At 36.0% G+C, this 27,991-nt stretch overlaps 3 protein-coding genes and 1 non-coding gene across 12 annotated transcripts; 3 read left to right on the top strand and 1 right to left on the bottom strand.

The window, feature by feature from the left end:
* Positions 1-181: 181 nt before the first annotated feature.
* On the bottom strand, positions 182-10,515 carry LOC108997340 (indole-3-acetic acid-amido synthetase GH3.17-like). Of its 9 annotated transcripts, XM_018973554.2 has the most exons (6): positions 10,474-10,515; positions 2,194-2,438; positions 2,005-2,106; positions 1,198-1,891; positions 1,035-1,122; positions 182-798 (listed from the first exon to the last, which is right to left on the bottom strand). In XM_018973554.2, exons 1-6 carry the CDS (start codon positions 10,513-10,515, stop codon positions 212-214), a joined length of 1,758 nt encoding a protein of 585 aa, XP_018829099.1. In that variant the 3' UTR covers positions 182-211. The 9 variants fall into 9 exon arrangements, with proteins under 9 accessions (XP_018829099.1, XP_018829092.1, XP_018829093.1 ...); XM_018973547.2 differs by lacking the exon at positions 10,474-10,515 and adding an exon at positions 6,706-6,733 and having other exon boundaries at positions 1,035-1,891; positions 2,194-2,449; XM_018973548.2 differs by lacking the exon at positions 10,474-10,515 and having other exon boundaries at positions 1,035-1,110; positions 1,150-1,891; positions 2,194-2,485.
* Positions 10,516-13,894: 3,379 nt separating this feature from the next.
* Positions 13,895-13,975, top strand: TRNAL-AAG. The gene has a single exon. It is a non-coding gene; the product is annotated as a tRNA-Leu (tRNA).
* A 63-nt stretch (positions 13,976-14,038) lies between these two features.
* LOC108997306 (pentatricopeptide repeat-containing protein At4g21065-like) lies at positions 14,039-15,971 on the top strand. Its single transcript, XM_018973513.2, has one exon. It carries the CDS (start codon positions 14,050-14,052, stop codon positions 15,724-15,726), a length of 1,677 nt encoding a protein of 558 aa, XP_018829058.2. The 5' UTR covers positions 14,039-14,049; the 3' UTR covers positions 15,727-15,971.
* A 5,644-nt stretch (positions 15,972-21,615) lies between these two features.
* LOC108997487 (40S ribosomal protein S27-2) lies at positions 21,616-22,639 on the top strand. The gene is made up of 4 exons (XM_018973810.2): positions 21,616-21,750; positions 21,873-21,974; positions 22,092-22,120; positions 22,270-22,639. The coding sequence occupies exons 1-4, from the start codon at positions 21,748-21,750 to the stop codon at positions 22,394-22,396; spliced, it is 261 nt and encodes an 86-aa protein (XP_018829355.1). The 5' UTR covers positions 21,616-21,747; the 3' UTR covers positions 22,397-22,639.
* The last annotated feature ends 5,352 nt before the right edge of the window (positions 22,640-27,991 follow it).

The raw sequence follows: 27,991 nt of genomic DNA, 5'->3' as shown, positions 1-27,991 counted from the left end.
AACAAGCTAGGGTGTTCTGCTGTTTCACACATTGAGAGAGAGCTGTCTTGTAGGATAAATAACTTCCATTAACATCATGCTTTCACATTTAAGGAGAAAAACATGGAACAAGACGAATTTCTATAGAAAAGTTTCAAAGGATTCCGAGCACCAGTGTCGGAAAACGAAACCCCACAATAGACTTACACGACTACCGTTTCATTGTCATTTTTTAAGCCAACATCCTAAATGGCTCCCAAAATGGAACTGTCTTACTGAAAAACCTTCCCATCACCCTTGCGTTCAGTATCTCAATGGCTTCATCTGATTTAATGCACCGGGGCGTCTTGTATTGGTTAACAGAAGACCCTTGAAACACACAAAAATCCATGAGCGCATCAAATGTCCCTTGCTTCACCACCCTTATCTCTAGAGGTCCAATCGAGTTGTCCTTTTTCCTGCATCTCCTATACACAGAATCCAGTGAATCTTCCACTATGGAGCAGCATCGTTCCATTACAGAATGATCAAGCTCTGGCAAATCATTATTTCCTTTCATTTTAAGCTCCCAATATAATACATAATGACCTGGGATTGATGAAGTGTCAGCATAGCTAGTGTACTCAGTCAGGAGAAAGCCAAGCGGTTCGAGCAGGCGGCATTTTGCTTGTGTCACTGCATTTAACAAGTCTTCTTCATTTGTTTTGTCTGTGTCTATGCTCAAAACTACATTTCGACGATGCACAAACCGGAACTGGGGAGCGTTGTTGTGGAAACCAGTAACCATGAGAATGTCTCCAACTCTGTATCTATACAGGCCTAAAAAGAAAAATGACGCAAGAGATTATCGATCTCAACTCTCAAATTGGACAAGGATAATTCGTTTAAATGGTTAATCTTTTATGATTTTATTCTCCCCCCACCCCCAACCCTTTTTTATGTAGTTGAATCTATGTTTTACCTTGGTCTGAATTACATGGTCATATTATTTTTAAGTCTAAAGAGAAGGAAAGCAATAAGGTATGTGGGTCAGATATGGTGATGTAATAACTCACCTGTAAAAGTTGTGACAACAAGTTCGTAATAGTGACCCGGCTTCACGTCCACTAGATCGACTATTTCCATTCTTGCCTTTTTATTCTCCTCACGAGTGCAATTCTGATCAGAAACACTATTGCATTGGATCTTCTCAGATTCTTCTTCAAGGTTTTTCTCTACCAGTAGGAACTCGAAGTAGGCCATGTTTGGGAGGAGTGTGTAAGAGACATCAGAAGGCTTGCTTAGCGGTTTCAAATTGATTCCGAGGTAGCACTCGGAAGAAGCATACATGGTTGATACTAAAGGGAGTCCACCGCTGTAAAATTCCAGTGTAGGAATGTATTGAGCCATAGACCCTGTAACAATGACTTCAATGTACTTTGTTTTAGGCCAAAGCTTTTTAATTATCCCTTCCCATGATTTGCTGCCACATTCATACTCGATCAAATCAGCCAAATCTGAACAGGGTTTGCAAAGGATAAGGGATACAGCCTTTCTGCAACTGGGATCAGTTATCCAGTCACTGATATGACCAGCTCTAATGTTAGAACACAGCTCTATCCAATAATCCTCCAAGAACTTGATAGCCCTTAGAAAAGCAGATGCAAAAACAGCACCAGCCCTTAGAACTTCATCCCTCTGTACCAAACCGCAAAGTAATTGGCAGTACATGCTCTGCTTGCTGTCTGGACACAAGATAGTCTCGTCCGGGCTGGTGTAAACATTAAACCGATTGAAAGGCCGGTTTATAAAGTAATTGCTCTTGTAATAGCTTGTTAGGACAGGTCTGGCCATCAACCCGGAAGGAGTAAGAATTTCGGGTTTGATAAACAAAAGGTACATTCCTTTTCCTTGATCTAAGCCTTCGACATACCTGAACTTATAATTGCACACTTATTTAGTATATAGCCTTGCTTTCACAGTTGTATTTTATTTTTTTCAAAAACTGAAACATAAAAGAACAACTTTAGGAGAAAGGCCTCTCACTTGTTCATCACTGGCACAAGGAGGTTATAGAAGAATGTCTTTCTATCCAAGTCTTCTGCAGTTGAAGGCATCATCTTTGGCTGCCCTCCTGAAGTTCCCGAGCTGCATGAACGATGCATAACTTTTTAGAGTGAATGGAATGATAAAAAGTAATGTCGACAGAAATAAGACTATGAACAATATCTATACCTTGTGAGGAGCTCGGTGATTGGTTGAGCTGAAATTATCTCTGATGGCTCTCCATTGGCAATACGCTCGATGTAAGGCTTGACATCTTCATAATCCACAACAGGAACTTTCTCCTTGAAGGTTTTCTTATCAGAATGACCATTGAGAAAGCTCCTAAGATATTCTGTGTGAATATTTCGAGTTAGTATCTCCGCTAATACCTGTTGTTGCACTTGATACGCATATGTAGTCAGGTCCTCCAAAAGCTTCATACCAGCTTCATTATCATTTGGATCATACGTAGGCGACATCCTTGGCAAAAAGTACTTTTGGTAGGTCTAAAACTTGTTTTCAACTGCTGTTGACATGAATAACTCCGAAAGAATTGTATTTTGTGTTAATGAACAGAGAACCGGTTAGTGAATGTTGATCAGACAAAACCCCAAAAGCCATTAAAGCAGTAGCTTCTCTTCCTGTCGAACTGAATTTTACAATACCCCATCAGCAGAAACGGCCAGAACAATTATCAATTATAATGTTCAAGATAAACTACCACATAACAACTTGGAGGCCATTCTCTCATATTTAAAAGATATTTCTGTGTAATTGCTAATGAGGGGTGGAAGGTTTCACGTTTAAATAACAGCCTCTGGAGGGGATCTTTGGAAATGATGTGTACTAAAAAAAATTTAGCAAAGAAAATAGGGGCCATGGAGGTCCTACACACGTGGCCTTGTTCAGTAAGCTGTGAACCAGTTATCAATTTTCGGTCAAAGCTACCTACAATTACCTATTTTTTCATTCCAATCAGCCACTTTAGAATCACATAAAAATTCTTGGTAGAATTTCAAACCCAATCAATAGCTTTCTTTGCTCAAGATAAGCTTGGTCAGCAATTAAGTATTCAACCATAAATGCCAATGTTCCTCAGAGTCTAGCTGTCAGAATACTACTAAGATTTTAAGCAGATGGAATGAGGGGGAAAAGCAGGATTAAGACCATCCAAGTCATGCAAGAAATCCGAGTATCCAAGAAAGAGTAGAACACTGCTATCAAGTTGTCAAGCATAGGAGGCTCGTTTTACAGCTTCAGTGCTGAACCGATAGATAATGTACCAGGGAATATCAGTTCAAAGGGGGGCCTCTATACTCTTTTTCTGAGATAAAAGATTTTTTTTTTGCTGAATATTTTTTCTAAGATAGAAGATGAACTTAAGTAGGGTTTGCTAGTTTTTAGCAGATGTTTTAGGTGGCATTACACATGAGGATATGTTTGATTGCATTGTTAAGATATAAAATAAATAATAAAATTTTTTTCTTTCCATCAGTTTAAGCATTTGAGATAAGTGGTGATTTTACATGGTATCGAAGCAGAGTTCTTGAGTTCGAATCTTGATTCTACACTCTATTCTATTTAATTAAATATTTCATGTGTTGGGTCATTCATTGAGGGAGAGTTTGGCTTACACGTGAGGAAGAATGTTAAGATATAAAATAAATAACAAAATCTATATTTTTCCACCTGTTTAAGCTTTTGGGAGAAGTGGTGATTTTACACTCACCTCCCATGACCTCATTACGCTGTCGCTTTTTACCATTTCAGCCAAGAATGTGTTTCAAAACAAGGGGTTCTGTTTGGCTGTCAGTCTTAATCGATTTCAAGCTGACAAAAGACTTATTTGGCACTAAGAAATGAACTCTTTTTTAGATTATAATGTTTTTATTTCCCAAATGCTTGAACTCTCAGATCAATCTCTCATTCTACGATGATTTCACTGGTTTCACTCACTTCAGATGGAATTTGTGTCTTTAATCCGACAAATTAATGTTGAAAGTGCCCTCTTAGATTGCAATCTTCAAGACTTCAAGCACATAACAGTAGCAGTCTTCAGCTCACGACTATTTCACAAGACTAGTTCAACTTTTGCCCTCATGTTCCCCAACCTCATCGATGGTCAATAAACACTTCCATTAGATTTGATGATATGACCCATCTGGTACAAAACAGGAAATCATCAACATTATGATAGGGAGACCGACCAATACAACGAAAATCTATCGGGATCCATAAATTATAATGGTCTAGCCAATTCAACGAAGATTTATAGGGTATTAGAGATCCATATTGGTAAAACCATGTTGGGTTATGAGTTTCACTACCCAAAGTCAAGAAAGTGTTTGTCTGCAGCTGATCCTTCTGGTAATCCAGAAATGGAAAGATCACTTCTTTAATGGGTACCAAAAATGAGAATTTAGCCATCAACTGCGTTCCAGCAACGATTGTAAATTTAGGATTACATCACACAAGGCTCTGTTGTATTGAGGACGCAGGAGTCTACTTTATTATCAACAAATTTTAACCAGAATTCACGGAAAAGTTGCTGATTTTGCCGGCTGCAATGTGTAAGTCTTATTGGGCCTTTCATGATCAAAGAAACGATAAATGTGTCTTATGGAGGGGACAGAGCGCCCTTGAAATGAGCAGGGGAAGAGGGTCCAAACAAGGGAGGGAAATATCAACCAGGCTGAGATCTCTGGCTTTAAATTTATACAAAAATTTTATAAAAATGAATTTATAAACTGACATACTTTGACATGAAAAATTAAATTGTAAAATATAATTATTTTTTTACTACAACTAAAAATTATTATTTGATAATCAATTAAAGCTTCTTGCAAGTGATCCCTAGTTCATTGCCAAAAACAGATTCTGGAACACTCTGACTCAGTTAAGCTCATATATATAAAGTAATATATAAAGTAATGAAGTTGTTTAGGTAAGGTAGAAAAGCAAGTGCCACATTAATCGGAAGAACATGTAATCAAATGCACGTTTTGCATAATTTATAATATTATCGTTAAATCAATAAAACCTCATCATAAGCCGGTAGGCAAGAGATCAGCTGCATGGCCTCAACTCCATCCCACACTACAACATTACTTTTTTAATATATCGTCAATGAATGGTTGACATACTTTAGGTATTTGGTTTGGCTTGGTAGGTGAGATGAGATCATTTCAAATGAAAAATTTTATTCGCAGTCTTGAGTGGGAGACTGCGTGTGCAGTCGCATTAATGAATGAGGGTAAAAGAAAAAAATCATCATTTTAAAAAGAATATTATTGTAATTTTAATTTTTTTTAAACATAACTATATGGTCTTGTAAGAGCAATCTCCATTTGGAGACTATATGTAGACTGACTCATTTCAAAATTTCGCACAAAATACAATAAACAATTCATTTTTTTCAAATTCTAAAATAAAAATAATATTAAAAAAATATATTCTAACAATATTTTATTTAGTTTTCAACTTTTATCTCGTCTCATTTTATTTCATCTATGTATCCAAATGAGTCTTTTTATACAAACTATATTTTAAATTAAGTAGTGCCCCAAATCTAAAATCTTAATAATGAATATCGATACATGTACAATTATTTATACAAACTATATTTTAAATTAAGAGTATTTTATAAACATGATATTTTTTAAGTTATTTTTATAAAATTGCTTCCCATTTAAAATAGAATTGTATGATTATAATTGTATTGTTTTTCTTCTCGTTTGCACCACCCCAACTTTCAAGCCCATTTATTTTCTAGAAGTTTTTTTTTTTTAAATATCATTAATTTGTTGCAATTATAACACTGCCTGCCATTCCAATATCATAAGCACTAATAAATGCAATTTTCTTCTGCTAATGATTGTATTTGTTTTTGGGGTTGGGATATTCATTTCCATAAACAAACAAAAAACATATGGAACCTTATTGATTGTAGTGATTGTTTAGGTTAGAACGTGAGGTTCAGCACATGAAATTGTGGCATCCCCGAGAAAGAAGCAACCCTTTAAAACATATTAAGAAATGTTTTGCAAACAAATAGATTTCATAAAAATAAATTTATAAAATGACGTAATTTGATGTAATAAGTTAAATTATAAAAATATTTTTATTATAAAGTAGTTTTAACATATAATATGAATTCATGCCAATTTATGAGTTTATTTTTAAAAAAATTTTACTTATTAGTTATATTCATCACTCACACTTCATATTCTATGAAAAATATCCTCACGTTTTATTAAAAAAATTATAAATATAGAATATGAAAATGAATAATGACTGATACATAATAAATCTTTTATTTTTATAAGAGTTGACTGTATCATTTTGAAACACTTTTCATCGAAGGGTAGGGATCAAGAGATATCGAATAATAAAGTATGTGCAGTCCAATGTTGTTTAAGGGCTATTAATTTTTATGGTATAAACATTTAAATTCTTTAAAATGATTAACTAATAATTAGACTACCACCATGGTTAGTATATGGCCCTTTTGTAAACTACAGCCCGTATGAGCAAAAGGTCCCTGACTTAAGAGAAGCACAATAAAAAGGAGCAAGATATTCCATTTTGGGCCTAAACAAAAGATCGGAAAGCTCACATTCACAACAACTCATTACAAGCCCGCAATGATGTCTTTGTGGGGGCTCAAAGGTGGAGTCTAGGATACTATTATTGAGGATCCACTAGACAAGTCAATTTTGACCAAATTCATTATCTTTTTAAATTTTAAATTTACTTTTTGGAAAATTCGCTTTTATTCTAATAATAATAATAATAACAATTTTTATTCAATTCGGTCTACTTGTATATAACTCGACTTGATATGATTAAAGTTCATGACAAGCTATTTACTTACCATGTAGCTAGGTAGTATATGCAAAAGAGTTTTGTTATACATCAGATTATTTACTACTCTGCATTCCATACTCTATAAAAAAAAATTTTATTAGGTGTGAAGTAGTGAATAGTGACTGATAGGTAGATTAATTCTATACAAAATAAAGTGACACTCTTGATGTGTGACGATTCTTCATACTATTTGTATGAACTCAATATCCTTGTTGTAAGTCATAATCTAATTACTCTCTTTGTGATGAAAAATTATATATGGTTTATTACAAATATAATACTTGTCAATTTAACTGTAAAAGTTCATATATATTGGTTTACCTAACCAATTAAAATGTTATAATTCTAAGATAATTAGGAAACTAATTATTAGAATAGACTTATGAAAATCTTAAAACAATGAGAAAGAAGAGAAGAAAAGAATGGAAACAAGTAGCAACAACGACCCGTACGAAAGTTTGATTTGAAACTCTCTTTCTGAAGATGAGTTTTCCTCTCCTCTTAGTAGTCTTCCCCTTTTGATACCTACCCATCCATCCATCCATCCATCACAACTGACTTGAAATCCAACGCCATCAATACCCCACTTACTCAACCCATCTGTAATCTATCAACTGAAATCCTTTGTCATCAATACCATTCCCACCAAAACCCCAACCAACCAAATCCTTTCCAACAATGTCAATAGAAAAGGAAAAATAAAGTTTGGAATCACTCATTGAAAGTACTAAGGCTTTAACTTGGGATGACATTATCCTGGTTCCGGAAGTAGACACAACAGCAAATATTTCGAACCATGCTTTGATTGGTAAGTTGGTTTCTTCCAAAAATTTGAACAAGCATATTTTTCATTCCACAATCCGTGCGGTTTGGAGCTTCATACAAGGTTTCACCATTGAAGATCTAGGACCCAATGTATTCCTCTTCACCTTTCCATCACCAACTATGAAATATCGAGTTTTCTCACAAAGGCCCTGGAATTTTAAGGGTTATCATATGGTGTCCAAAGAATGGCCTCCAGGTCTAAATCTTCAAGAAATAGACCTAATCCATTTGGCTTTTTGGATCCAAATATATGGGTTACCATTAGAAATGATGACTGAAGATAATGCAACAAAAATAGGAAGAGTGCTGGGTAATTTACTTGAAATTGATCAAGCTTTCCTTCCTACTAATGGGGTAAAACAATGTTTAAGGATTCGTGTAGAAATTAACACAGAAAAGCCCCTTTACGAAGGGTTCACTCTTCCGCGTCCCAATCGTCATCTAGCTAAGGTCAGTTTTAAATATGAAAGGCTTTCGAAATTCTGTTATGGTTGTGGAAGAATTGGACATCTTCTACAATCATGCCTATATTCCTCAATCCGGCGAAGGAACTTTTTTTTGGGCGTTGGATGCGAGTTGAGCCCCAAGAGTTAAGAAGATAGATGCATTTTGAAGAACCCCAAAGAGACCAACATATTGCCCAAGCCCCACATCTATCAGCCCAAATGAACTTCATCCCTTCTTCCCTTCCATCCGTTCGCATTAAAGAATCAGTCAACCCAATGTTATACAAAGGTTCAGGAACAAGTGAACCAACCAAAAAGAGTATAGAGTTGAGCACCTGGGGAAAGGAAAAGTGATTATTGTCAATACAGAAGAATTCCAAAGGAAGGAAATTTGTATAAAGAAGCTTTTCTCTGCATTACCAGGCGAAGAAGGAGAAACCCTAAGGGGTAACACTGTTCACTCGAAATCACTATATCAGGACCCAGTCATATCACCACGTGGAATTGCTTCAAGTCAGACAAAGGTTTCATACCTCATTAAGGTGAGCAGCCAAAATTCCAGGTTCAATAATTTGTGCCCTGCTTCACCGACACATTTGTCTGCTAAGGAACCCCTATCACTCCACGTGTCCCACACTTCATTAAACCACTACCCTCTGACTACCAAAAATCAATGCAATGTCCCTCTGGCCTTACCCTTAAACACAAAGCAGTCCGAATTACTGAAATTTGGCAAAGAACCTATTGGGCCTTTTTCAATCGAACCCAAGTCCAGCCCACCGTTCATCAAACAATTCATTTCTCAACTCAGAGATCAAAAAAGCCCATCTGAGTTTCAGAACCAGAGTCACAATATCTCCCTTTTAGTTAGCCCATCTAGTAAGGCCTGTTTTGCCATCAATACCATTCAGCTGAGCCCAACAAATATTTTCTCTCCTACACATCAACCCAACCCATCCTATCCTGAACCCCATGCCATATTCACCCACTTCGATCCTCCCCCATTGACTCAAACCCTACCAGAAATGAAAATGCCACTATTTGTCGAGACTTAATGCCCAACTCCCATCCAAAACGAGACTACGAGAAAGAGGAAAACTTCATTAACAGAGATGGAGTAGTTCAGTAATCCCCACGAAAAATGTTCGCTTAGCACTGTCATTCCAGTACCCATTGGTGCGAAAGCATGAGAACAAGCAAAATGAAGATGAGCCAATGAATCAGAACAAAGCAGCGCAACAATCAAAGAAAAATTGAACCTCAAGGATGCAGCAAAAGAAGAGTTCAACAGTAATCAAATACTCACCATACCAAACTTAGAATTTGAAGGCAACGGGCAACAAGGTTCAGTCTCAAACCATGAATTTATGCCCAATGAATCCAATGACTGAAGTGGCAGGGTCTTCACTGCCACCAGAAGAACCATGAGACTGCTTGCTTGGAATTGCCAAGGCATTGCCCGACCTCGTGCAACTAGATCACTTAGGGCAAATATTAGGGTTCACAACCATGATATTATTTTCCTTTCAGAATGTTTAATAGCTTCTAGTGATTGTGTACGTACTGTTAATATGTTGGGTTATGCCTCTTTTGTGTACTCTCCTCCTATCGAAAAATGGGGAGGTCCTTTGGTCATGTATCGACCTGGTGTCGATCTTGAAATTGTACATAACTCTAGTAATATTATTTTTATTTTGGTGTATTCTGATCCTAGTCATTTTCTGTGTCTTCTTAATTTGGTATACTGTCCAGCTTCTTACAATAGAAAGGGAAATTTTTGGAACCTTCTATTAGGTATTACATCCTTATTTCCTGGTCCTACTTTGGTCTTAGGTGACTTCAATTCCATTACCTGTCAAAATGAAAATTCTGGTGGTCACTCTTTTGCTCAATCCTCAAAATCCAAAGATCTTAAAATTTTCATGGAAAATCTTGACTTTATGGATTTAGGATTTTCGGGTCCTAAATACACTTGGACCAATAATAGATCAGGTCCTCATCTGATTAAGGAGAGATTAGATATAGGTATTGCTAATACCTCTTGGATTGACTTGTTCCCCCATGCCATCCTTACCACCCTTGCTAAGGTAAAATCAGACCATGCACCTATTCTCTTGGACACAAAAAAGAGAAATACTTTTCCCAAATCTTTTAAATTTGAAAAATTCTAGTTTCGTGATCCTTCTATATTCAAAATTATCAAAGAAGCCTGGAATTCTCAATTTATTGGAACCCTCTCCTTCATTCTATCAAGGAAATTAAAAATCACCAAGAAAGCCTTCAAGGATTGGAATCAAAAATCTTTTGGTCATATTCAGACTAATCTTAAAACTTTGATGTCTAATCTTTCAACTCTCCAAGACCAAATGCTCATTCTTCATCTAGCTCTTTAGAAGCTTAAACAAAAGAAAAAATCAATGAGTTGCTTCTTAGGGAGGAATCTCTCTGTAGACAAAAATCCAGTATAACTTGGCTAACAACCATTGATCTTAATACAAAATTTTTCCACGCCTCTACTTCTATCAGACGGAAAAGGAATAATATCGATTGTATCATGCTAGGAAGAAACAATTGAACGACTGATCAAACCATAATCTCTTCCAAGATTCAAGAATATTTTCAAGCAATTTTTTCTTCTTCTCATCCTACATCTCCAGTCAATATGGATTCCCTGTTCCCAAGGAAAATCTCTGATCAAGAAAATGACTTTCTTTGTAAAACTCCTAATGAAAATGAAATTGCTTCCATTGTTAAAAGTCTCCCTTCTACCAAGGCTCCTGGTCCAGATGGTTTTACGGATTTTTTTTACAAAACCTTTTGGGAAGTCATTAAATTGGATCTGATTGCCGCAATTAGGAGTTTTTTTTTTTTATCCATGAGAAATTGTTAAAGGAACTCAATCATACCAATTTAGTTCTGATCCCAAAAGTTGGCAATCCAAATGATATCAATCAATTTAGACCCATAAGCCTATCCAATGTTTGCTATAAAATTATAACAAAAATTATTGCAAATAAGCTTAAATCCATCCTCCCCAACATCATCTCTTCGTGCCAATATGCTTTTTTACCTGGGCGCCTTATTTAAGATAACACTATTTTGGCCCAAGAAATATTTCATTGCATGAAAAAAAGAAAGGGAAGAATAGGTCAAATAGCCATTAAGATAGCTATGGCTAAGGCTTTTGATTCCATGGGATGGTCTTTTCTCCTTGATATCCTAAAACATGTGGGTTTTAGACAACAATGGATCAATTGGATCAAAGAATGCATCACTATGGTGACCTATTCAATCATCATCAATGGCTCATCGCAAGGTTTCTTTCATCCTTCCAGAGGTCTACGCCAAGGTGACTCGTTATCGCCCTTCCTCTTCATTCTTAGTACTGAGGTCCTGTCTAGACTCATTACTCAAAAAGAACAATCCAATAGACTTAAGAGTATCAAGCTCTCTACAGGTGGTCCTTTCATTACTTATCTTCTCTTTGCTGATAACTTGTTTTTGTTTGGGTCAGCATCTGCTATTAATGCTAAAAAATTCTCTGATTGCCTGAAGATTTACAATCAATGGTCTGGTCAAAACATCAATCCAAATCCTCTCTCCACTTTAGCAAAAATGTCACTCTTGCCTCCATCAATGATGTTAAAAGCTCATTCAATTTTAGAATTTGCCCCCAAATTCTAGATATCTAAGACTACCTCTCTTCAATGGAGCTGATAGGAAAAAAAATTTTGTGGACATAATGGAGAAAGTCCAAAACAAGCTTTAGGGTTGGAAATATAAAATTCTATCTCACGCTGCGAAAACAGTTCTCATAAGAGTAGTTGCAAGCTCCATTCCTTCGTATGTGATATCATCCACTCTTGTTCCTAAAGCAATAACAAAGAACCTAGACTCTTTTTTCTGTAGATTCTGGTGGGGGTATGAAGATAGAGAGAAAAAGAAATTCACCCCAAAACCTTGGAAGTCTATCTGCATTCCTAAATATTTGGGAGGACTTGGCATCAGAAATATGTCTTCTTTTAATTCTCCTCTGGTTTCAAAAAATGTTTGGTCTCTCCTTAATGGACCAAATTGTCTTTGGAAGGAGGCCATCTCAAAAAAATATCCTGGCTCTAAAGCTATTTTGGAAGCTACTCCTAAAGCTTCCGATTCCCAATTTTGAAAAAGTTTGCTCAAACAAAGAGAATTTCTGAGATCCAGTGTTTGCTATCAAATCAATAATGGAAGTTCTACTAAGGTTTGGTCTGATCCCTGGATCCCCACCATTCACAATTTCATCCCTAACCCAAATCTTGATAACAATCTTGAGCTTGATCTAAACATGTATGTTTTGGAACTCATTCTAGAGGAACCAAGACGTTGGAATGTTCTTCTTCTTAATACTCTTTTCTCGGATCATTTCTCAAGAGAAATCCAAAAAATTCCTCTAGCTAGTCATAATCTTCAGAATGTTCAAGATAAGATCAATTGGATTCATCATTCATCTGAAAAATTTTCAGTCAAATCAGCATATGCTGCCCTTGTCAAGGACAATAATCTTCCCAATCCCAACAATCAGCCCCTCAATTGGAAGATTTTATGGAAATTGAAAGTGCAGGATAGATTGAAATTATTTTTCTAGAAAATAAGCCATGATATCCTTCCTACCAAAACAAATATCAACAATGTCATGCATCTCGATGAAGATCAAATTCGCTGTCCATTATGTAACACAGAACCAGAAGACATCTCCCATTTTTTCCTCAATTGCATTTATTCTAGAATTATGTGGAGGCATTCTAAGTGGTCAATTGACATTTGTTCATTTTCAAGACAACCCATTTTTATTTGGCTAAAAAACATCCTCAATCCTTTAGCTGTCTTTAAAATTCCTGAGGAAGACTGTCATTCCTTCCAACTTTTTGCTCTTATAGCTATGGATAGTCTCTGATTTCTTAGAAATAAGAAAATCCATAATCAAGTTCTTTCCTTTCCAACACCATTTTCCTTCATAAAGTTTGTTTCCTCAATTTTCAATCAACATTTAGCTGCTTGGGTAAATGTTAAAGATCAATCACTCAAAATGAAACTAAGGAATCATCTAGCAGGCCATTTTCTCATAAGATTCGATGTTGCAGTTCGGGCCCAAGGTTCTATAATAGTAGCCATATGTTGGAATGATTAAGGAGAAGCTATCTATGCAATTATAGATTTCATATGCAGTGTGAGTTCAAATTTAGGAGAAGCCAAGGTAGCCTTGATGACAGTTATTGAAGCAACAAGATTGGGTCTGCAAAAACTTTTATTGGGAGGGGATTCAAACATCACCATAGAGGCAATATCCAACCTTATTGTTGTACAAGATTGGACCATGATTCCAACCATGGGTGATACAAGCATCATCTCAATTTTTTCAAAGAATAGTAAGCTAGGAAAATATATCGTTCAATGAACCGATGGGCGCACAACTTGGCGCAATGGGCAGCGGCGACGTAAGCCTATGACAACATCCCTTTAATCCAAATTCCTAATTCTCTGTTGTTATTTCATAGTGGAAAGGACCCACCTCTGTATAATTAATTTTCTTTACTTTTAGACAATTTCTGATGTACTGGATTTCTGTTTTCATATATAAAAATGGTAGTCTACTTGAGCCAAAAAAAAAAAAAAAAAATTGCAACAAAAAGAGTGGTGATAGGATACTTTGTTTCTTTTTTTTTTCTCTGTTGTTAGGAAAAAAGAAAAAATAGTATGGTTTTATATCATACAACGTTGAGATGGCCGAGTTGGTCTAAGGCGCCAGATTAAGGTTCTGGTCCGAAAGGGCGTGGGTTCAAATCCCACTCTCAACATTTGTATTTTTAATTATTTTATTATTTACGTTTTCCATATACGAAAACAGTTCCGAAGGCAGATGAGAGAATCCATGAATAATGTGTACAGGCTGCACGCTCGGCTCCTCAAGACCGGTCTTCACGACGACCCTCACTGTCACCGACGCCTCTTCCTATTTTGCGCCGCCTCTGCCCCTCAAAGCTTAGCCTACGCCCGCTCCCTCTTCCCCCACGTACCCTCTCCAGACACCTTTACCTACAATACCCTTATTAGAGCCCATGCCCACTTCTCTCCTTCCCACGCCCTTTCGTTCTTCTCTCAGATGCGCCAGGCTGGCGTCTCGCTCGACGGCTTTACTTTCCCATTTGTTCTTAAGGCATGCGCTCGGTTACAAGTTGGTCAGGGCCTTCACTCGCTCGTTGTTAAGCTCGGTTTTGATTCTGACATTTATGTTCAGAACTCGTTAATAAGCTTCTACGGCTCCTGTGGGTTCGTTGAGCTTGCGTCAAAGCTGTTCCAACAAATGCTCCATAGAGATTTGGTCTCTTGGTCGTCCATGATCGCTTGCTTTGCGAACAATGGCTCTGGGTTTGAGGCTTTGGAACTGTTTCGGCAAATGCAGGTCTCGGAGGATATAAAACCCGACGAAGTTACTATGCTTAGCGTGATATCCGCGGTTTCAAGCTTAGGGGCGTTGGAATTGGGTCAGTGGGTTTATACTTTTATCCGCAGAAGCGGGCTGGAGCTTTCAGTTTCAATGGGTACCGCCCTCATTGATATGTATTCGAGATGTGGGTCCGTGGATGAATCCATTCGAGTGTTTGATGAAATGCGTGTTAGAAATTTGTTGACGTGGACAGCGTTGATTACCGGTCTTGCGGTGCATGGCCGCAGTAGAGAAGCTTTGAGGGTTTTCCAAGAGATGAAGAAATGTGGCTTACGCCCGGATTCTGTTACTATCACTGGGGTTTTAGTTGCTTGTAGTCATGGTGGTCTTGTTGAAGAGGGTTGGCGACTTTTTGAAAGCATTAAAAATGAGTATGGTATGGAACCGCTGCTTGAGCATTATGGTTGCATGGTTGATCTCCTTGGCCGTGCAGGCTTGGTCTATAAAGCCTACGACTTTTTGGATAGAATGCCAATGGAGCCAAATTCTGTTGTTTGGAGAACTCTACTTGGAGCATGTGTAAATCATAATCATCTTGAGTTGGCAGAGAAAGTGAAGCGGAGGATCGTTGAGCTTGACCCTTATCACGATGGAGATTATGTGCTTCTATCAAATGCATATGGTGGAGTTGGCAGATGGGTTGAGAAGGAAGGTGTGAGGAATTTGATGAGGGAAAAGAGAATTAGCAAAACACCTGGCTATAGTTTAATTAACATGGACCAAGTGATTCACAAATTTGTTTCTGGGGATAGTTCTAATCCCCAATCGGCTGAGATCAAAACATTCATAGTATCCATAATAAAATCTTTAAGAGATGAAGGTTACACAACCAATACATCTAATGTATTACATGACATTGAAGAAGAGGACAAGGAGCACTGTCTTGGTTATCATAGTGAGAAGCTAGCCGTTGCTTTTGCACTGCTTAGATTTAAGGATAGCAGCACCATAAGGGTCATGAAGAATCTTCGAATCTGTCATGACTGTCATAGTTTCATGAAGCATGTTTCAAATAAATTCGATCGAGAAATCGTCATCCGAGATCGAAACCGGTTCCACCATTTTATTAAGGGATCGTGTTCTTGCCGGGATTACTGGTGAATGACGCTTGCAGTTGTCATTGAGATTATTTGATTATTCTTTGAATGGAAGACTATCAGTGAGTTAATCAATATTGCTTTAGGCTGTGTTTGGAATATAACTGTTCAGATATTTTTGGATTATCTTACTACTATTTACAAAATTTTCACTATTATTTATAAACTATTTCACTATTATTTACAGATGATTTGAGATACTCTTAACATCTAAACAGAGCCTTAATTTCTTTCAATGCCAATGAATGAGTTTGCACATGGAGAGATATTATCGAAGAAAGTTGGATTCAAACAATAAATCTATTCATCATCCGGTCCTCTCCTCGCACACCACACACTAAAAGGAGACATGTCACGGTTCTGCTAAGCAAAACCCTCTCCCTATGCTTCACTCTCCTCCCATGCTTCTCTCTTTGAATCAACTTCAATCAAGAAAGTAAAGATGATTGAAGAAGGAGAGATAAGAGATTCTTTTGATATATTCAACTTGTACAGTACATCAAGTTACCTTCAGTAAAAGACTAAAAACAGAAAGGTAATTAAAATGAATGTTTATTTATAGTAAGGGGCTAAAATATAACTTTATAACTTAATAGTATCAGCAATAGTCCCCCTCAAGATGAATGATATATATTATGAATATTCATCTTGGACAACAAAGAATGAAAAACAGTAGAGTTAAGAGGCTTAGTTAACAAGTCTGCAAGTTGATGAGAAGAGGAAACATGTAGTGTCCTAAGTAATCCAGCTTGAATTTTCTCTCTAATTATGTGACAATTTAATTTAATGTGTTTTATTCTTTCATGAAAAAAGGATTGACTGCAATATGTAGAGCAACTTCGTTGTCACAAAATAACAAAGAAGGTTGAGAATGGAGCTAATGAAAATAAGTGAGTAAAGACTTTAATCATGTTAACTCACAAACTGCATAAGCCATAGATCGATATTTAGCTTCTGCAAAGGACCTTGAGACATTGGTTTGCTAATTAGATTTCCAAGAAATTAATGAATCACCAAGAAATACATAGTAGCCAGATATAGATCTTCTTGTATCAGGGCAGCTTGCCCAATCCGAATCAGCAAATGCTTTTAAATGAACTTGAGATGAAGTTGGAAGAAAATACCTTGACCTGGTGCCATCTTTATATATTTGAGTATTCTGATAGCAACTTGCGTATGAGGAATCTGAGAAGATTCTAAAAATTGACTCAAATAATGAACTGAGTAAGTGATGTCTAGCCTGGTATGAGTAAGATACAATAACCTGCCTATAAGTCTTCTGTAGGCAGTTGTCTTCAAGCAGCTTTCCATCAGACTTGGAAAGTTTACAATGAGAATCTATAGGAAAATTAACTGGCTTAGAAGCTAACAATCCAACATCAGATATCAATTCTAGTGCATACTTCTTTTGGCAAATATAAACTCCTTTTTTCGATCGAGTAATTTTCATTCCTAAGAAATATTTGACAGGACCTAAACCATTTAATTTGAAATGTACACTCAGAGATTCTTTAATGGTCTGGACAACAGAAATTTCACTACTGGCCAAGAGTATGTCATCTACATACACCAAAAGAGCAACAAAACAACCATTTGTATTCCTTGTGAATAATGAGGAATTTGATTTGGATTGTACAAATCCAAAATCAACCAAAGCTGGAGTGAACTTTGAGTTCCACTGCCTAGAAGCATGTTTCAATTCATATAAGGATTTCTACAGCTTGTAAACTCGAGTGTCCCCCTTTCTAAGATACCCAGGTAGTGGTTTCATATAAATTGTTTCTTCTAAATCACCATAAAGAAATATATTATTCACATCCAAATGCACTAGATGCCAATTGTAAATTGCTGCTAGAGATAGAAAACATCTGACTATCACTATGCAACTGGGGGAAAAGCTTCTAAGTAACCAAGCCCTTCCCTTTGAGTATACATTTGGCAACTAATCTTGCCCTATACCTCTCAATTGAGCCATTAGCATTAAACTTAATCTTGTAAACTCACTTACAACCAATTGAATTATTGTCTGGTGGAAGATCAGTGAGGGTTTAGGTATTGTTTGATTCTAAGGCAGCTAACTCAATGGACATGACATCTCTCCAATGAGGATACTTAACAACTTGATGATAAAAATCAGGTTCTTTATGAGATGAGATAGAAATGTTGAAAGCTTTATGAAAAGGAGACAAATGTTTGTATGATAAAAATTTAGAAATGCTATATTTGTTACTTGAAGGTCTATCAATTGAGCCAAGAATTGATACGATAGAAGTAGAAGCTGCTGAAAAGGCTAAATTGCAATGATAATTTTGCAAATAACCAGGAGTTTTATGTTGTCTAGTAGATTTTCTAAGATGAGGAAAATGATTAATATCTTGTAATGAAGGAATATTTGGAATCTGATTTGAATTATGATGGGAAGTATTTGGAATATCTGGTATGAGATTAGTAGATCTTGATATGGAATTGGAATCACTAGACAAGCAACTATTTGAGGGTTGTGATATATGATCTGTAACTGGATTAGGTAATACAAACTCATATGGCAAGAAAGGCTGTTATGAGGAAACTTTATTTTGAAATGAGAATATCTACTTATGAAAAATAACATCTCGAGAGACAAAAAAATTATGAGAGTCTAGATCATAATACTTGAATCCTTTTGGAAACCAACAAATATACATTTTCTAGCTCTAGGTGAAAACTTTGATCTGTTATTACTTAAGGTAGAAGTATTACATAAACAACCAAACACTTTAAAATGATTGTAAGAAGGAATGTCACCATAAAGAATTTGTTGTGGTGATTGGTTGTTGGGAATATGTTATGGAATGTGATTAATGATGTGAGTTGTTGTTAAAACAAATTCTCCCCATAAATTTAATGGAACATTTGATTGGAATTTTAAAGCTCTTGCCACATTTAAAAGATGTTGATACTTCCTCTCAACAATTGAATTTTGTTGAGAGGTCTCAACACAAGAGGTTTGATGGATAATCCCTTTTAAATGGAAAAATTCCCTCATTTGGAATTCTAAGCCATTATCTATTCTTATACACTTTATATTTCTGTTGAGACTGTGTATAGACCAGATTGTAAAAAGCTATAAGAATGTGTTTAACCTCACATTTAGATTTCATTAAGTATACCCAAGTTGATCTAGAATGATCATCAATAATTGTTAAAAAAATACTTGAAGCCATCGTGAGTAGGTATTGAAAAAAGACCCCATATATCACAGTGGATTGAATGGAAAGAAGAACTAGGTTTTATAAGAGTGAACTGGAAATGATAAACGTTTCTGTTTTACCAAAGGGCACACTATACAGTGATGTTCATGTACAAACTTATTTGAAGTAAAATTTGGAATTGACTTTGAAAGAACTAACAATCTTGATGAGGATGGATGGCCTAATTTATTGTGCCACAGTTGGTAAGTAGAATCAGATATGGAATTTACAAAGGAAAGAATGGAATTTGCACTGGCTGAGAGTTGTTGCAGAAAATATAGATCAACTACTGTTCTACCCTTCCCAATCATCTTCCATGGGGTAAGGTCCTGTATATAACAAATCTCAGGCATAAAAATAAAACAACAATTCTAATCAGATGTAAGCTTGGTTACTGAAAGAAGATTATATGCAAAACTAGAAACACATAATACATCCTTCAAAACTAAGCCATCTGATTAATGGAAGATGTGTTACTGTAACATTTTCTCCATTTGACAGTTTAACAAATGTATTAAGAACTTGTGTAATTGTGGTGAAAGGGTTTATAAATGAATGATATGATCTGTAGCACCTGTATCTATGATCCAAGTGCTAGAAATAAATGTTGAATTATCATTTTGCATAGATGAAAAACTTGAATGACAACTGTTTTACCTGAAAGAGGAGGCAAATTATTTGGCTTGGATATGACATTAGTTGTTTGATGATTGCTTTTTGGTGGTTTAGTTGATTGTGGTCGAATTAATGCAAGTAGTTCAGTAGTTGTTGATACTCTTCTTGAGAGAGAGACATACAATTATGATCAAAGGATGTACTCGAGGGTTGAGCCATGACTTGGTTTTCTGATGAAACTTTTTCTTTTTGTTTGAAACTTAGAGGATATCCATGAAGTTTGTAGCATTTTCTACTTTGTGATTGGTCATTCTATAGTGAGTGCACAAAACTTTTTCTCTTCTGTATTGCTATTTTCTAGAATTGATCTTTGAACGTTTAATTCTTTATTCACGAATGCAAACATTAGGTTCAAATCTTACTCTTCCTAGGGAACCAATTTCTCTTTGTTCCTCTTATTTAATGACTAAAGAGAAAACTTTGGTAATAGATGGTAAGGGTTCTAATAATAAAATATGACCCCTACCATGTTCAAATTCCTCATTCAATCTCATAAGAAACATGATTACATATTGATGCTGTTGATATTCTAAAAACAGACGTGCAGCAGCACAAGTGCAATTTTTATATGCCCCACATGTACAATTAGGCATTTGATTATAGTTCATAAGTTCATACCATGAATCTTGTATTGAAATCAAAGCAAAACCCTAAGATTTCCTCTCTATACCATGAAGCAACTTCAATCAAGAAAGTAAAGATGATCGAAGAAGGAGAGATAAAAGATACTTTTGATATATTCAACTTGTACAATACATCGAGTTACCTTGTATTTATACAAAACGAGGAAAAACTAACACTAATAAAAGACTAAAAACAGAAAGATAATTAAACTGAATGTTTATTTACAGTAAGGGGCTGAAATGTAACTTTACAACTTAACAATATCACAATACTCTTCTCTCTTTTCTCCTCCATCTTCCTCATTTCTGCTTAACTATAATGAAGTTAGACCCAAATCTCTTCTTGTTGGAACATGGCTAAACATCATCATCATTAAGAATCCGTTACACAACAACATCAGCAACAAAACCTGTTGGACGTTCTTTATTGCTTTGAAGAGCATTGGGAAGAAAAAGTCAGAGAGAACTATTTCCAACAAGAAGATGAAGTGGAAGACAACTCTTACGACATTAGTATTTTTTAGAAAGATGAAGGTCTAGAGCAGACCCAAGTATCCTTTTTTTTAGACCTGCAGGTAATTAAGAGTAAATCTTGTTGGTGTCTATGAAATACTTGTGTCTAAAGTATGGAGGATGAGTAGCAGCTTTTGATCGTTTCGGCTTCTTCATCCTGGGGACCTCGACTTTCCTCTCTTTAACGAACTACAAATACCAAAAAGTGGAAGAAGATGTAGGCGGCAAATAAATTAAATTAAATTAAATGAAAAGATGTGTGGAATCCATTCTCAATGTGCGCTGTATAGACGGATGAGTAGAACATTTTTTGAAAGGTTCTTTAGAAAATTTTCACTCATCGGTATAATTTAAGTTAGATTTGAATAACGAGTTGAGATGAAAAGATAAACGTAAATAAAATATTATTAAAAAATAATTTTTTAATATTATTATTATTTTAAAATTTAAAAAAATTAAATTTTTTATTATATTTTATGTAGAAATTTATAAAATTTATAATGATAAGATTAGATGAGAATGATAGATTGAGAGTATTTCTCAATATAAACTTAGCCTTTAGTATTATCTGTTTATTCATTTTAAGACATGTGACATGCCATATCAAGAATTTCATTAGCTTAATTAATAAATTTCCACGCAAAGTTATTAGGGGAAGAGAAGCTTGAAAATATCTACAACCTGTGGGGTGAAGCGCGGAATAAAAAAAGTTATTTGGGGACTAAACGACAAGCGTTAGGATACTATCGTTAATGGACGTTTATACCCCTTGTGCCTAATGTTGCCCTAGACAAGTCGAGAAAGCACAAATGAAGTGCTCAGATCTAATGATACCTAATCCAACGGCGGGTACCTTTTTGGCTTACCCTTTATATTCTTCATAAAATCCGCCACATCGATCCCTCTGCTACCGCTGCTCTCGTGGAGACATTGTCGAGCTCTCTCTGCAGGGTTTCTTCTAGGGTTTACGGATTTCTGTTCAAGATGGTGAGGCTGATACCTCTCAGCCACTATTTCTTTTATAGTTGTGTTCCGATCTGAATAGTTTCTTTCACCTTTTCATGGTCTTTGCTTTCTCTTGATGGTTCCTTGTAACTTGGACTGGTCAGGTTCTTCAAAACGATATCGATCTGCTCAATCCTCCTGCTGAGCTCGAGAAGAGGAAGCACAAGCTCAAGCGTCTTGTGCAGTCTCCAAACTCATTCTTCATGGTAATTATTCGGATATTTTTTTTTTTTTTGTATGACTTTCTGAATATGTTGGTTGGGAAATTCGATATTGATACTGTTTTTTTTTTTTTTTCAATTTTTGGTTCGATATTTATTCAGGACGTTAAATGCCAAGGTTGCTTTAACATGTAAGTTCCCTATCAATTCTGTGTCAAAAATCTGGGTGGACAAGACTTTGTTGGTCATATTTTATTTTTATGTAAAAAAAAAATTGTCTATATGTTATATTTAAAAATTAAACGAAAATTGAAAACTCGAATGATATAAATGAATGCAGAACTACGGTGTTCAGCCACTCGCAAACGGTGGTGGTGTGCGGGAACTGCCAGACAGTGCTATGCCAGCCGACTGGTGGGCGCGCAAGGCTTACCGAGGGTTGCTCTTTCAGAAGGAAGGGGGATTGATTCCTTATTCGGGTATTTGCTAATAGAGTTCTCGTGAGGCGGGCATGGATTTTGTTGTGGTTTTGTTTTTTATTCAAAATATGTTATTTCATTAGGAGGAAGTTTTGGACATCTATTGCTACTCTAGTCTTGCTATATTTTAATCTTGTTTTACTCAAATGGAATCGGGCTTTTGTTTAACACTATCGATCATGTAAGTACTCTTATTCTATCATCATTGCTTATCCTATCATCGTTGCTTAATTGTTGGTGCCCTATCTTATGTGGCTTTAAAGGTGCTTTGCCTTGGGAATTACTGACAACCCTGGCCAGTGTGGGGGCATGTTTCCTACAATTTTACATTTTGTGTCTGCTTGTCCGAAATGGCTGTAGGCTCACTGTAGGGGTGCTGGCCAGGCAGAGGCGGGGTATGGAAAGGGCTGTTGTCCGCCTGTATACGGTGTGCAGCAGGCCTACTAGGCTGTTTGTAAGGTTATTATTTTTTAATTGAACCTCGTTTGTTTATTGGTGGAGGAGGGCAGTATCTGCGTGTTGCGGGGACAGAGACAGAGAATGGGAGGAGCAGAGAGTGACTAAGATGGAAGGGAGGGAAAGTGAGAGATGGCAGAATGAGGAGCAGCTGGCCGGCAAGAGGTTTAACGACGTGAGGATGGTGGCAGACGGTTGCTAGAATGGGGACGGAAATAGATGGAGAGGAGGGGGAGGAGAGAAAGAGAGTGCGAGAGAGGGGGAAAACCACATGGAAAAAGACCAAGGGGTAGCTTACCAACCTGCTCTCGGACGGTGGCGTTAATGCCAAAACTGAGTTAGAGGAGAGAAGAGAAGAGAGAATGCAAGACAGGGAAGAGAGATGTTGGAGGGAGTGAGAGTGAGATTGAGAGGTGAAACTGATCGGAGAGGAGTGATGGTGGCTTGTTGCAACCAACGGATTTGGAAAATGCAGCAAGAGCACGACAGCGAGAGAGTGATGGAGAGGCCAGCCTTGACTCTGGCTTGGGCTTCGTGCGACGGACGTAAAAAGGAGAGACTTTGTGAGCGATGGTGGCACAAGGCTTGGGGGCAAGGGGGGGGGGGGGGGGGGGGGGGAATGAAATCGAGAGATGAGAAGACGATAAAGAGAGCCTGAGCCCGTGGGACTCAAAACTTAGCAAGAACTCAGCTTGCTTTAATTAGCGTGCTTGATTAAAATATGAGTAGAGGACCCAGAGGGGGGGTGTCTGTTGAGGATGGAACATCGTTTGGGGCTTGAATGAACTAATAGACAATCGAAGGCCCGAGAAAACGATGTTCAATATACTGACATATGAGATAGTAGTAGATTTTTTTCGGATTTCTTTAGATGAAAGCCTACCTTCTAAAGAAGTTCATGGTCTTCGGTAAAAGTTTTTAAGCCATTTGAAGTAGTATACAAGCCTTTTAACGGTTAAATTGTCAAATAAATTTTCAATTTGTACATGCACAGATGAAAATATGGACGGTTGTCCTTTACTTTTCAAGTTTTTCTTGTGGGATTTCTCTAGGATTTTGACGAAATGAATATAAAAACTACTTCATTATTTAAGATTTCGTTTAGACAATGAGATGAGGCTAGATAAAAAAATTTTACGAATAGTAGTGAAATAGTTAGAGTTTAAGATATTTTATTGGATTTTGAAAAATAAGAGACAAAAAATTGAAATAAAATATGTTAAAGTTAAAATATAGTTAGAATATAATTTTTGTTTATTTGAAAAAGTTAAATTATTTTTCGTATTTTGTTTAAAAGTTTAAAAAAATTGTAATGGTTAGATGTAAAAGTTTAAAATTTAAAATTGAAAGTATTTATATCTAAATGATATTTAGACGTTGAGATGATTGTCCTTTAGACTGAAAAGTAGTTAGAAATGTAAATGTTGAATGTCTTGTATTGAAAGCGGGTACTGCTTTAAATGTTTAGGAACGAGGCAAACCTCAAATCTCCTTTTAAATGTTTTCGAGGTTCCAATATTATGACTCAATATTAGACATGTAGACTCTCCCTTGATCGTGATTCCATTATTTACTGTACATATTATGGTTCCTCAATGTCTTTAATACTGATCGGCTAACGGTAGGATCTATTAATTCGGAATCTCGGATTTCACATTGTACCATGAGGGAACGAGTTTTTCTGTCCCTAATATTTTGCGTGTCTGTCTTTTGATCTATCTTCAAACAAATAGATTCATTTTGTTTGTGAGAAAATAGCCCCCGTCATTGGGTTATTATTGCAGCATGACCAAAATCTGAAATAGATTTGTCTCAAAGAAACTGCTTGTGAAATAGAGAAGCTGGTGCTATTGGTTACTAATTCAGAGAATTGATTATTGATTTGGGGGGGGGGGGGCTCCAAGATTGCTCCATAGTTTGATTCATGGTTTTCAGAACCTTTTTATAATCGAAGGATCTTTAACATTCATCACATTGATTGTTGGTTCGGGGTATTATTAAATTCAAGGAGGCCCAATAGCTTATTGGAATTTCTTGCATGTAGGGTGGAGGAATTGGTGGTTTTACTTCCCACAGTTTTGTGTGGTGTTCGTTGTTAGTTGATATGACTGTACGTTTGTATGCTCAATTGTTTTGGTGAGGTATAGAGGGAAAAGAGTTGCCCTTTTCTTGACTTCCGTCGCATGTAATCATTAGTTGTTAGGCTGGCATCCTGAAGTGCTTCTCCTCATGAGTTGCTTCCATTCTAATTTCTGGCGTTTGACTTTTAACTGATTGATTGTGTCGGATTCGACAGTGTTTTTCTTGTAATTTAATGATGGATTCTTTGGTTCAAATTGAGAAACTAGGTGGGTTGGGTTTTTGATCAGGAGTTTTGTTTTAATAATCCGAGTGAATTCATTCGTACAAGAGTGAATTGGAGAGATGAAAACACTATCTCCGGTATAAACTTGTTTTGAGTCGTAATGAGAAAGGTAAACATTTTGTCACAAAAAATTATGAAAAATGATATAGGTAGAGTACTTGGCACAGGGATTGTGCACGAAAAGCAAACAAATTTACGGGAAAAATGATGCGATGTGTTTCAATTTCACTCTTCTAGCTTTTCGTTCTCCCTTTTTCGGACGCACTCTTCCATTTTCGGTGGACTCCCTCCTCCATTCTCTGTCAATCTAACAAGTTTCAGCTGTATTAATTTGTTTGGTCAAATCCTCCAAAGCAATAAAGAAAGGGGAAAATTTGAAATGATTCTCTACTTCTATGATTTTTAATAGACATCATGAATCAAATGACAATAAGCAAATTGAGTGTTAAATGGCGCGGTAGTCATGAATAAGAAGAAGAGAGAAAATTCATCAAGGGTTTGGTGTACAAATATATAACTCCAGAGCCAAAAGGAAGTTTCTTGGGCTGTGAAACTGCTCCCAATCTCTTTTCCTGGTGAACTTTGTCGTCTTCTTCTTAAGATATCAAGGGTAACGCTTTGACCTTTTGAAGTCGTAGTCATCTCTTAAGATGATATTATTTCTTCTCAGTTCTCCCCAAGAACAAGCAAAAACTAATTAAAACGATAAAGAACAAAGGAAATTGAGAACAAAATGCAAGCCAAGACACAAGAAGAAGAAGAAGGAGGAACTGATCATGGATAGCTAGCTCAATCCTAGAAAAAGTAAAAAAAAAAAAAAATTGTCTTCAAACTTTCTTGTCAGCTTTGATGGTGGGGTAGGTGGCGAAGGAGTGCAGCGCAGCACAACCCAGCCGGGGAACGAGTTGTGGAGGAACAACGAAAGTGAATGAGTTGGAAAATAGTGTTTTGGAGATGAATAAGGGAGACGAATGTGAATGGGTTCGGAAATGGGTTGTGAAAATAGATTGCGGAGGAACGACGAACGCCCCTAGTCTTGTTTCGAAGAAATTATTAAAAAAAAAAAAAAAGAAAGAAAAACATTGGCAATATGGCATACCAAACACAAATTTATTATCCCATATATTATTTTGTAGATAAATACTTTAGTCATAAAAAAAATTATAAAAAAATAAATCTACAAACTAACGTAATTTGATGTTGTACGTCAGATTGTAAAATTATTTCTATTATAAAATATATCTAACAAATTCTATAAAATTATATCAATTTATAAATTTATTTTATATAATTTTTTATATCTATAACAATTATTTATTTTGCGTGCCTACTCATCGAGAGTGGAGACAGCCTATGGAGCATTAAGGTCTACCCCAATTTTCACGTGTTTGACAAAATTGGGTGGTGGAGTTATAATTGGGCCAAAAGAAGGGATGGTTTATTTATTTGATCTTGCCCCGTCTAAATCGGTTTGCAAGTTGTACACTATTATTATTGTAAGTTCCTATTGGTGGGGGCGTTGACCTTGAGTCAACTTTTTTTTGGCTTCTACACAATAACACATGATAGTCATCTGTTTCAGAAAATGGTCGGGCAAATTATTGGTGGGGGGGCCTTAGAATGGTACCCATATTTTATCCTTGTATTTTGGCCGTGTCCAATCAGCTCTACTCAGATTGTGTGATACGCACTGATCTCCCTCCACCTCTTCCCAGCGATCCATTCTTATCTTTTGTGACTACGTAAAGGAGTAGCGTCCGGCCCCCCATTGAAACCGAGTGGTCGTTATCTTCCTCCTCCTCCTCTTCGCTGGGATTACTTTTAGGCACTTTTTTTTTAAAAAAAAAAAAAATTCAGCAGCCAAAAACCAGGTGGGCGGACGTTTGCTTAACCTGTGGGAAGTGCAGCAGATGGTTTATCTATATGAATATTGAGATGAGACTAGACGATTTATCCGTATATATCAAAACCCTTACTGCTCTTACTGCATTCTCAAAAGAGTTTTGTTACTTATTATTCTCACACATCCATATCATATTATTTTTTTAAAATTTTTTATTTTTTTTAAAATTTTATTATTCTTAATTTTATTAAATTTTTCTACTCATAATTTATATACTATATATTTGATAAGAGAAAAAAAATAAAAATAAAAAATAAAAAAATGTAGTGTGTGATATGTATATATGTCTTCTCGACAACAGTGATTAACATGATTGGATTTAATATAATAAAAAAAATTAAAATTTCTTACGTATTACATATTTTCCACAACTACTTATAAATATATAATTAGATATATATTTTTAAATAATACCTGAAATGGTAGACACTGGAAAAGATTTACATGGACTATTTGGAGAGTCTTATCTAATCTGTTTCATGTACAAGTCAGATGGGACCAAATATGAGGTGGGGGGGTTACTTAACCCTTTTCTCTTTATATGGTTTTGTTTGTTTGTTTATTTGTTAAGGCTTAAGTGATTGATTGATTGATTTAATTAAGTGATTTTTTTTATTATTTATTTAATAATTTAAAAAAATTAAATTATTTATTATATTTTATATTGAAATTTAACAAAATTAACGATGAGATATATGTTTATATATATCTAAGCAGAACCTAATAAAATAACCAGAAAAAAGAAAAAAATAAGTAGACGGCCGAAAGACGACAAAAAGGTGATAAAAGCATAACTAGAAAAATGAAACAAATAATAAAATAAAAGTATATAGCCCTCCAAAGTCGGGGTTTTCGAATT

Source organism: Juglans regia, chromosome 13 (genome assembly GCF_001411555.2).
Source record: "Juglans regia cultivar Chandler chromosome 13, Walnut 2.0, whole genome shotgun sequence".
Lineage (NCBI taxonomy): Eukaryota > Viridiplantae > Streptophyta > Magnoliopsida > Fagales > Juglandaceae > Juglans > Juglans regia.
The sequence above is the reverse complement of the archived record's forward strand: the minus strand, read 5'-3'. Positions and strand labels throughout refer to the sequence as shown.

What these genes read in the sequence shown, in the direction of transcription:
- LOC108997340 (XM_018973555.2), bottom strand. Translation starts at nt 2,483, where the DNA reads ATGTCGCCTACGTATGATCCAAATGATAATGAAGCTGGTATGAAGCTT. An exon ending in ATCACCGAGCTCCTCACAAG is followed by an intron (nt 2,107 to 2,193) that starts GTATAGATATTG and finishes TCGTTCATGCAG; the next exon opens with CTCGGGAACTTCAGGAGGGC. An exon ending in TGTTGTCACAACTTTTACAG is followed by an intron (nt 799 to 1,034) that starts GTGAGTTATTAC and finishes TTTTCTTTTTAG; the next exon opens with GCCTGTATAGATACAGAGTT.
- LOC108997306 (XM_018973513.2), top strand. Translation starts at nt 14,050, where the DNA reads ATGAATAATGTGTACAGGCTGCACGCTCGGCTCCTCAAGACCGGTCTT.
- LOC108997487 (XM_018973810.2), top strand. An exon ending in CTCCAAACTCATTCTTCATG is followed by an intron (nt 21,975 to 22,091) that starts GTAATTATTCGG and finishes ATATTTATTCAG; the next exon opens with GACGTTAAATGCCAAGGTTG. An exon ending in TGCCAAGGTTGCTTTAACAT is followed by an intron (nt 22,121 to 22,269) that starts GTAAGTTCCCTA and finishes AAATGAATGCAG; the next exon opens with AACTACGGTGTTCAGCCACT.